The following is a 10,756-nucleotide window of genomic DNA, read 5'->3' as shown; positions in this document are numbered from 1 at the left end:
CTCTCCCTCTCTCTCTCTCTCTCTGTGTGTGTGTGTGTGTCTCTCTCTCTCCCTCTATCCCCCCTCCCCCCCTTCTTCCGTGTGTCGGTCTTGTCGGCCTTGTCTCTCGCTTCCTCGGCCAGATGTTCCCCTCCCACCCAATTCAACTAGCGTATCTAAACCTTGCAAAGGGATTTGCAAAGGGAAAGGAAAAAAAGAAAAGCGAGGATAGAAAGAAAGAAAAAAGTATATCTCTTCCGTCGTTTCGCGTACGGAATACGACATGTACTATTAATATACGTACGCAGGAACTATCCCCGTCGTACCAGTACAAGACGTATGGCGGTACGAGGTCGGGTCCTTCAGGTACAGTGTACTGAGCTGTGGCGTTGTCGATGGTGTAGTAGTCGCTGCACAGGTTAGTGTAGCGATGTTACACCACTTGCCATGAAATACGTATGTTATTTACTGCGTACTACTACTACCATTACTACTATTACTACTACTGTTACTACTACTACTGTTACTACTACTACTATTAGTACTACTACTATTACTATCACTGTTACTACTACCACTATTACTACTACTACTACTACTACTACTACTACTACTACTACTACTGGCTCTCCTCCTCTCTCTCCACATCTCCTTCTCCTCCTTTTGAGGGGAAATTGCATTTGTTTACATTTCTGAAGAGAGAATACATCGTATGCAATGTGCAGAAACCGGCATAATCATATGCGAGTTCATGTATGCGAGTTCATGTATGCGATAACGCATGAGGGCATCACACCATCTGTGTACGTTGTATTCATACCTACCTGCATAGATCAACTTGCACACATAGTGTCAACTTCACTTACCCTGTAGGTGTCTCGAGTCGGGGGTTCAAGTATTTGCATATATGTAACTATCGTGAACTTTTGTCATGTCCAATTACAATAACAATATGATGACGCAAGTACCACGTCTTTAGTAACGGAAGGTAATGAACGGAATCTTGCCTCCTCCTCCTCCTTCTTCATCTTCATCTTCATCTTCTTCTTCTTCTTCTTCTTCTTCTTACCTCTTTTTTTTTTTTCAGGATAAGATCATGATAGGATAAAAAATAAAATAAATAAGAGGTTCATCATGTCCATGTCCGATGCCGTATCGACTCAAAATCACATGCAGGAAGCGTAAGGATCACCGCCCTCACTCCCAACTCCCCAACCATCTCCAGCTCGCGGCGACACCGTCAATCTTGTCCAGCGCACCCTTGACCCTCCCTTCCGGATCCTTGTTCCTGTGGCCCTCGAACTCGACAAAGAAGATGTACTGGAACGGTCTGTCCAGGCTAGGCCGGCTGTTTATGCTGGTGAGGTTGAGGTCGAACGCCCTGAAGCAGCCGAGGACCTCTGCCAGGGCACCGGGCGAATCGTGAGGTACCGAGAAGGAGACGAGAGATTTCGTCCCGGCACCGGCAGCACCGACGGCGAGGGGCGTGCATCTCGTCACGGCCCAGCCGTCATCGTCCGCCGACGCAGTCCAAGATGACGATGACGATCTCGCGGCGGCCTCGGCGGCCTCGGCGGCCTCGTCGGCGACGACGACCTTCCTGATGATGAGAAACCGGGTGGTATTGTCGCTCCTGTCCTCTATGCTCCTGCCGAGGAAGTCGAGGCCGTGAACCTCGGCCGCCAGCTGGCTCGAGATAGCGGCCCACGTACCCGTCTCGTCGGCCCTCACCATCTCGGCCGCCCTGCTGGTCGAGCTCACCTCGAAGACCTCGACACCCTTGAGGTAGGTGGATATGAAGGCCGTGCACTGCCCAAAGGCCTGGGGGTGGGAGTACAGCCGCTTGATGTGGTCCAGGCTGCCGAGGGGCTTGGTGCGCGGGTGTGCCGGTCGAGGATCTGCGGCTGTGGGTGTGCATGTCCCCGACGACACGTTGCTGTCGTCTAGTCCTCCTCCTCCTCCTCCCCCCCCTCCTACTGCTGCTGCTGCTGCTGCTGCTGCTGCTGCCGAGGCTGCCGTCGAGGCTGACGATCCTCCAGTCTCGGGTCGAGGTTTTCTCTGAAGATGCCCTAGCAGACAGTGGTGGACGTCAACGTATACCTCCCCTACGACTCTGATGTCGCGATACCGTCCGTTGCGGTCGGCTAGGTCGTCGAGGGTGAAGACGACGGAACCGTTGGTGGAGTTTTCAAACGGGACGACACCGGCTGTTGCGCCGCCGTCTTGGACGATGTCGAAGACATCTACATATATTGTCAGCATTTCTTTCATCTTCTTCATTCCTCACCTTCTCACCCCTCCTCCTCCTCCTCTTCCTTCTCCTCCACCTTCTTCTCCTTCTTCTCCTTCTTCTCCTTCTTCTCCTTCTTCTCCTTCTTCTTCTTCTCATTTTCAGATTGAATCAGAGAATGTATACATGCCGTCAATGGTGACTACGGGTTCAAGCTCCCACTCAGATTCGGGAAAAGCTTGCCGCACAGCCTACACCCCCCCCCCCAAAGGTCAGCTCCAAGTTTTCCGTTGCGACCAAGAGGTTAGATGATACCTGGTGTGAATATGATGCCGGGGGGCCCAAGTAGGCCACGACGGGCTTCTCATCGCCGGAGGTCATGTCTGATGTATTTTTTTTTCGGAGGGTAATATCAAGACGCGCTCTTCACACCATGACATGGAATCTCTCCCCTTGGTTCTGTGAGTGAAATCCGTCTTCCTCGCACTCTACAAGAAGAGGGAAATCATCCGATTTTGAAAAGAAAAAAAAAGAAAAGAAAAAAAGAAGGATTCCTCGTCATCCAAAGATACCGTTACGGTAACAGGAAGTTATCATAGTCACCTAATCTGTCAGGGCCCCCGCACATGGTGAGTGGTGCGCAAAGAAGGAAAAAAAAAAAAGTCCATAGCTGGGTAGGATTAGATTAGTGCACTAACATGACCGGCCGCACCGCCATACACAAAACTGTTAAGAGGGCATCCGGATCGACAGATTCACTCTAGGCTAGACTGCACTACAGGTTAGGCGGTCCTTGCCGGCAGGGAGCAGCACAATGGCCAACGACGTATGACCTGATCACGTTCAACGTTATTAGCAGACATGTCTCTACAGATGCAGGTATACACGACAGTACACCTAATATCAACCCACGCGCGTCGTACGAGATACATGTGACGGAGCTTGGGTAAGAGTCTCGGAAATCCCACGTGGATCGACCCAACTCAAGTGCAAATCATTGTCGGTTTCCAGTCTTTGGGACAGAGAGATCCACCACGTTTGGATTCTGATGCCCATACATGCATGCAATAATGGTGCTGAGGTACGGAGTACCAGGGTACTAGCACTAGTAGTTTGGAAAGAAAGAGCAGAACAACGACAAAAAGATTGATTAAATTAATATATATATATATATATACATATCATAAAATAAAAGAGAGAGAGAGAGGGAGGGAGGGATGACGTTGACAAAGACGACGACTTGAAACATCTTCTGCTCATATCAACCACCTTTTTGACGATATCACCGTCGCGGTCGTTTCAAAGCGTTTCAGCGTTAGGAGGAGGTTCGGTGAAACCAAACAGAAGAGCACGAACACGCGTCACACCCTCGCTGAACCTATCAAAGGTAAGAGGGTGCAGAGATACGAGTGATCTGTAGTACAGGTATATGCGTATATCTGTACAGATTGTCCAAGCGGCTATCAATACAGTCTACGGTCACTCAAGACGTGTCAACAAGCTGTCCCATCCAACCCGTATTCGTGATACTCGTAACCTATCATGCATGAGACTGCCGTACCAGAAGACGGCAGCAGAAGCAGGAGGGGGGGAAAGGCCGTATACTACTCACTCGTGCATTGATGCCATGACTGATATCGTCAACAGCAACAGCAGCAGCAACAACAACAAAAAAGTGTAAGAAGGAGACAGAAAGAGTTGAGAGAGGGGAGGGAATGGAAAAAAAAAGAAAAAAAAAGGAAGGAAGGAAAGAAAAGATGACGTATTACAATGCACACACCGTCTAAATATCATGTTAAATATCATGTCTGCAACCCCCCCCCCCCCCTTGTTTTTTTTTTTTCGCAACCTGCAACGCAGCGTGTTTCACCTTTTCGACCGCGCGCTTGACGCAACGGAGGGGGAGCATTGCACATTCATCGGGGTTCCGATACGGTCGCTATCTAACACTCTCTCGTATCGGTTTCTTGTTTTTATTTCTTTGAAATGAGCATATGCGATGCGCCTTGACGATGTACTCGTATATACCAGTAGCTCTCCATGGTAGTGGCCGATGATTGCTGCGTACGGGTATATCTGAACAAAGCCGCGTACGAGGATTAGCATGAATCTCTGCCCGTCTCATCTTTTACCAGCATCGCATCGTAACCAGGATGGTGCCGGTACCACTCATCCATATCCGTACTGAGGGTACCTGTCGCAGCGATGCTCTCCTGTTCACCTCGGCAGCACGCGTACCGGCCTCGTTCCCGTCATGGTCACGTGCCTCCCCAGTGTGCGTCGTAGTAGTCCGTAGCTCGTCCCGGTCCCCCGACGCACCTCACCGGGCGGGGATGCCTGCATGATTATGGAAGGGGAAGAAAAAAGAGGGAGAGAGAAGGAAGAGGAAGAGAGAGAAGAATGATGATGGTGGTGAAAAGAGGAATGTTGTGGACTTGTCAAGAGTCGCACGGGTGCATTCGTGTGTCGGAGCCATCCGATACTCATACCTGGAGATGAATATCATTATATGTAATGATACCACGAGGTCTGCTCTACAGGTGAGCCATGATGAGTCGAGCAGCATGGACCAACCCCCCCCCCCCCCCCCCGAGAAGATGGAAATCTACCCTATAACTCGACCGCTAAGCTTCATGTTTGATCTTGATACTATGGCATGGATAGTACATGGTCAGATAGAAGAAGATGATGTAGTGGATTTACAAGATCGGTCCATGTAACCTGTTCGGATGTAGGCCATCTATATATCTCTACGAGATTATTGGCAGGTCATAGGGCCATTCTACAGAACAACCATCAAGATGTCGTCGTATCGATAAGGATACAAGTGTCCTGCCGTACCGTCAACCCTCATTTTGATCTGTACATCAATATGTAATACTCGTCATCTCGTGCTGCGAAGATCAGCACTCTTCTCAAGCGGGGGGGACCGTGATCTCTTACTAGCGTAACGACTGCCCGTACTTGTGCCTCACACCTTGTAGACTCTTACCTGCATCATCCGATGACCATCGCCCCTGTTTGATTTACCGTCCCAACCTCCGGGCATAGAGTATCGACATGTTTTTTTTTTTTTTTTTTTTTTTTTGGCATCTATAGCAGTAGTACTGCCGTACGCGTACTGTACTGACCGGTATGACCCGACCCCTTCCCCTCCTCCTCCTCTTTCAGGTCCAAACAAACAAGTGTCGTGAAGATGTAATCTGTAGTTTCAACTAGATCGTGACTCGTACTGTCATACGTATCCCGCGTACGACTCGTACAGCGTATTATACGCGCACGCAGAGCACAGTCGACACGCACGCACACCGGATATGCGCGCACCGTATCAGATGCCGGTCCCACCGTGAACAGGGCGTACGGGCGCTGAGGGACAGGCGATGACGGGCCGACGGTCGCGGTCGCATGACGATGACACCTGTAATCTGTAGGCTGCTGCGATGCTGTTGCGTGTACGGGTAATGGTAATGCTCGTCGTGGCCGGCACCGCACCCAGCCAAGGGTTCCAGGGGTTGCAGGGGGTTCACCGTCCAGCCGTTTCAGTCTGCCACCCACAGCCAGGGTCAGCAGATATCAAGAGCAGGTAGCAGAGAAGGGTGAGGGGGGGGGGGGGGATAGTCCACAATCCACACCTCCACCCTCCACGCTGAGCTCTTCTACCTCGGTCCTCTAGCAAGTAAATAGGTGAATGGATGATATCGACAACATCAGCGACTAGTCATCAACTACCAGCCCGTAGCCCCCCCGCCCCCTCCCACCCGTACACGCCAGACGTCGACACCAGCAGCCGCTGCTTACTGCAGGGGACTCCTCACCGTAACGGGCCCCGATAAGGACGGTAATTACCGCCTAGAACTTACTCTCTGCAGCCTAGCCCATCAGGCCGCCCCCCCCCTCCCCCGGCCGTCGCGTCATCACCCAGGGCCACCCAGAGGCTGCTACGTACTACAGGCTATCACTCGTATGACGGTTTTGATATGATACCCATACCGAGGCCCTGTCACGCACGACCTGTGTCCTGAGGCCTTGTCCCCCCCCCCCCCCCCCCCCCTCCAGCTGAAGCCGCAAGCGCCCGGCTCTGTCCGACTCCGTGCTCCTTGTCCCGCCGTCCTGCTCTCTCTCGTATGTGCTGCTAGCGAGACACGATACGCACCGTGATCCGTAGGTACGGAATATCCTGATATTAGAAAAACATTACTTGCTACTACGATTAGTGCCATGACGATAGTAGTTGTAGCGGTAGCATGTACCGTACATGTGTATTATGATCTGTACATATATTACTATCTTCAAGGTATTATTGTCAACTCTCTATTACTCTGGGGCTTGGCTCTTGTTTCACGTCGTACCTTTTTTTTCTCTCCTACTCAGCTCAGAGAGCTTGTTTTATTCTCTTCCACCTCTCCCTTCCTCCTCCTCAACATCAACAGCCAGAAGAGTGAACTAGCGTCGNTGTACCGTACATGTGTATTATGATCTGTACATATATTACTATCTTCAAGGTATTATTGTCAACTCTCTATTACTCTGGGGCTTGGCTCTTGTTTCTCCTCTTCACATTTTTCTCTCTCCTACTCAGCTCAGAGAGCTTGTTTTATTCTCTTCCACCTCTCCCTTCCTCCTCCTCAACATCAACAGCCAGAAGAGTGAACTAGCGTCGACCTGCTCGCTGCTTGTCCGACAATCGATCGGCTTTCTGGTGCCTCTAGACGAGTGTCCCCATTCTGACCCGCTTCACCGTCGGACCTCGCCTCCTCCCTCTTCCTCAGCCTTTCTCTGTTTCCCCCTCCCGCCGGGCTGGACCCCGTCTGCACGACGAGTTTGACTATAATCGAGTATACGAGCACCGCGGTGTCTAATCTCCCCCCCCCTCCCCCCTTCGAGAGACACTCTCATCCTCTATCGACGACCCTTTTACGACACATACATACACACGCATACGATATTACTCCTACCCGACCGTACCGGTACCGCTACTTTTTAATAAAACCATCCGCAAGAACAAGATAATGGCCATGTTGGCTTCGAAGAGCCCCTTCCCCACCGTCATCACCACCTCGGGTCTCCCCTCCGGTGGGAACCCTCCGAGCGCCCTCCCGACCTCGAGACGCATCGCCGTCACCCCAGCCAGCGCCCAGCATCATGGAGGAGCGCCGGGCAGCCCTGCCGGCTCCGACTTCTCCGACCTCGACGGCCCGGACTCGGTCAGGAACTGGGACGAGGACAGGGTCTGTGACTACCTGAACACGATCAACTGCGGCGACTACCAGGCCATCTTCCGCAAGAACCACATCAACGGCGAGAACCTGCTTGAGATGGACAAGGACGTCCTCAAGGAGATGGGCATCGACAAGGTCGGTGACCGTGTCCGCCTCTTCCTGGGAATCAAGAAGCTCCGCACCAAGGCCTGCGCCAACCAGAAGAAGAGGAACCGCGTAAGTAGAGAAGGCCTGCCTGCTCGACTGACCTGGACCCATCACGCGACGCCCTCCCCCTCCCCCCCTCTCACCCCGATGCCCGGAATGCTGACCTCCCGACAGGACTCCTTTGGTGCTCTCGAGATCCAGGTCAAGCCTCCCCAGACCAGCTCGCCACGCAACCAGACCTTTCGGCCCGGCCACGCCGCACCGCTCTTCAACAAGCGCTTCTCGAGACAGCTCGACATGTCGGCCTACGACATGTCGGCCTACGACCTGTCCAAGCCCACCAGCTCTCGCCCGACATCGCCCATCCAGGAGACGGACCCTCGTGGAGCACGGCAGCAGCAGCAGCAGCAGCAGCAGCAGCGATACCCCCAGGGTGCCGGATACTTCACCGCCAACCCGCCGCCCAGGCACCAGCAGACGCCGTCTGACCCGCAGTCTTCCGCCCGCCTGGCCCACACGAGGAACAACTCGAGCGTCGACGGGTCGCTCATGGCCGCCCTCCCTCACAACCAGGACGTCATCCGCGTCATCTCCACCGACGGCGTCACCAAGGTGGTCAAGATCGCCGGCTGCAACACGTGCGAGGAGGTGATGCGCGTCACCCTGCGCAAGTTCACCCTGAGGGAGGACCACGAGCGCAACTACTGCTTCTGGGTCCTCACCGGCACCGAGCCCGACCCCAACCACTGCAAGCGGCTGGGCGACACCGAGCTCTGGCGCATCATCAAGGACCAGAGGCGGCCGGAGCGGAACCGGCTGATCCTGCGCCGCGTCCCGGCCGGCTCGCCCGGCTCGCAGGAGCTGCAGCGGGCTGCGGCCATCGCGATGGAGGAGGAGCAGCAGAAGTACTCGCGCGCCCTCGAGACGGTCGACAAGCGCGGCCAGGCCAAGGTGCAGAAGGTGCTGGGCGAGAGGTGGGGCGACAAGCTCCAGCAGCCGCTGTCGCCCGCCTCGTACAGCGACCGGCAGAGGAACGTGTCGAACGCGGCCAAGGACCTGGAGCGGCCCCCGTCGAGCGACTCGTCGGCGCCGCAGCGCCGCAAGGTGGGCAGCCTCCGCCAGTTCGGCGGGCTCCGGCCGCCGAGCGAGCTCATCGCCTGCGACCTCACCTCGTACTTCCCCGACCACGCGCGCGAGGACATTGACCGCACCGCCCGGCTCTCGATGCGGAGGTCGACGCGGCTCAGCAAGGTCAACAGCCGGCTCAGCGTGGCCAGCAACCTGAGCTTCGCGTCGAGCATCCAGGACGCGCCGCCGATCCCGACCATCGCCGACTCGTGGCTCCACGGGGGCGGCCAGGTGGCCAAGGTGCACGGGCGGGACTCGCAGGGCCGCCTCCCGCAGATGTTCAACCGCGACTCGTTCGCGTCCTCGATGCTGGACACGCTGCAGGAGGAGTCGACGGCGATGGAGCCGGACCGGAAGTCGTACGTGTCCTTCACCGAGAGCAGCTCGGACGGGGCGACGCCGGTCAGCGTGACGGACCCGGACGGCAACACGGCGGCGGGCAGCTTCTTCGACACGGACGGGTCGACGCAGTCGGGGTCCTTCCAGGAGATCAAGCAGGCGCTCACGACGGACGGCGACGACGCGGACGAGGAGCTGCAGAGCTTCCTGTCGGGCGACTCGTGGGACGACAACAAGTGGATGAAGGGCGCCCTCATCGGGCAGGGCTCGTTCGGCAGCGTGTACCTGGCGCTGCACGCCGTCACGGGCGAGCTCCTGGCCGTCAAGCAGGTGGAGACGCCGGCGCCGGGGGCCAACACGCAGAGCGACAACCGCAAGAAGAGCATGATCGACGCGCTCAAGCGCGAGATCGGCTTGCTCCGGGAGCTGCGGCACCCCAACATCGTGCAGTACCTGGGCTGCAGCTCGTCGGCCGACTACCTCAACATCTTCCTGGAGTACGTCCCGGGCGGGTCGGTGCAGACGATGCTCAACTCGTACGGCGCGCTGCCGGAGCCGCTGGTGCGCAGCTTCGTGCGGCAGATCCTGACGGGCCTGTCGTACCTGCACAACCGGGACATCATCCACCGCGACATCAAGGGCGCCAACATCCTGGTGGACAACAAGGGCACCATCAAGATCTCCGACTTTGGCATCTCCAAGAAGCTGGAGGCGTCCAACATACTGTCGGGGGCGGCGGGGGCGAACCAGAAGCACCGGCCGTCGCTCCAGGGCTCCGTCTTCTGGATGGCGCCCGAGGTGGTGAAGCAGACGTCGTACACGCGTAAGGCCGACATCTGGTCCCTGGGCTGCCTGGTGGTGGAGATGATGACGGGCTCGCACCCGTTCCCGGACTGCAGCCAGCTCCAGGCCATCTTCAAGATTGGCGGCGGGCGGGCGAGCCCGACCATACCCGACCACGCGAGCGACGAGGCCAAGCAGTTCCTGACCCAGACGTTTGAGATTGATCACAATCTCCGACCTAGCGCTGACGATCTCATGCTGTCCGATTTCCTGGCGCCTAGTGCATAGGGTTTTCTTTCTTCTTCTCTCCTTCTTCCTCCTCTTCTCTCTTCTTCTTTATTTCCTCTTCTTCTTTTCTCTCTCTCTCTCTCTCTCGCTCGCTCGCTCGCTCTCTCGGCAACCACAGACGTTCTCTTCTCCCCCGCCACCTCTATCTACCTGTTTTTTTTTTCTTTGGCAAGAGGGATTTATATATATAATGGGTTGATGGGTTGGTTACTTTTTCTTTCTCGTCTCTTTTTCCTCTTTTTCTTCTTCTTTCTGTTTCGGAAGAGGGAAAGATGTATAATACCCCCATGCAACATATACACACACACACACACACGCACAAGACTAGATGAGAGATGATGAATGGATTTAGACATGGTATTTCTTGTTTCTTTCTTTCTTTCTTTTCCCCCCGTCAGTAATGTGTACATTGTATTTTCGAACCTTGATACTCTTCATCACGTCATCATATGATTCTTTTCAATGTGGTGGTAGTGGTATAAGCTGTCGAACCGTCACTGCTGGCGAGGGACAGGTAATCCATCACGTACGTCGTGCTGCCATCATCTTGATGAGTTTGCATGCATCATCGTCCACGTTGTCAGAGTCTTGCGTCGAAAGATGGGGAAAACAGCTGTACTCGTCGTACTCGTCGTACTCGTCG

General features: G+C 54.8%; 2 protein-coding genes across 2 annotated transcripts; one reads left to right on the top strand and one right to left on the bottom strand.

Moving 5' to 3' along the window:
* Positions 1–1,176: 1,176 nt before the first annotated feature.
* Positions 1,177–2,590, bottom strand: GMORB2_6755 (prephenate dehydratase; the record flags this gene model as incomplete). Its single annotated transcript, XM_035468723.1, has 2 exons — positions 1,177–2,222; positions 2,467–2,590. The coding sequence occupies 2 exons, from the start codon at positions 2,588–2,590 to the stop codon at positions 1,177–1,179; spliced, it is 1,170 nt and encodes a 389-aa protein (XP_035321857.1).
* Positions 2,591–7,218: 4,628 nt separating this feature from the next.
* GMORB2_6754 (uncharacterized protein) lies at positions 7,219–10,104 on the top strand (the record flags this gene model as incomplete). The annotated part of the gene is made up of 3 exons (XM_035468722.1): positions 7,219–7,644; positions 7,750–9,179; positions 10,008–10,104. Coding segments are annotated over 3 exons (1,953 nt in total), but the record flags the coding sequence as incomplete, so codon positions are not given.
* Between the last annotated feature and the right edge of the window lie 652 nt (positions 10,105–10,756).

Source organism: Geosmithia morbida (assembly GCF_012550715.1).
Source record: "Geosmithia morbida isolate 1262 chromosome Unknown scaffold_6, whole genome shotgun sequence".
Classification (NCBI taxonomy): domain Eukaryota; kingdom Fungi; phylum Ascomycota; class Sordariomycetes; order Hypocreales; family Bionectriaceae; genus Geosmithia; species Geosmithia morbida.
The sequence above is the reverse complement of the archived record's forward strand: the minus strand, read 5'-3'. Positions and strand labels throughout refer to the sequence as shown.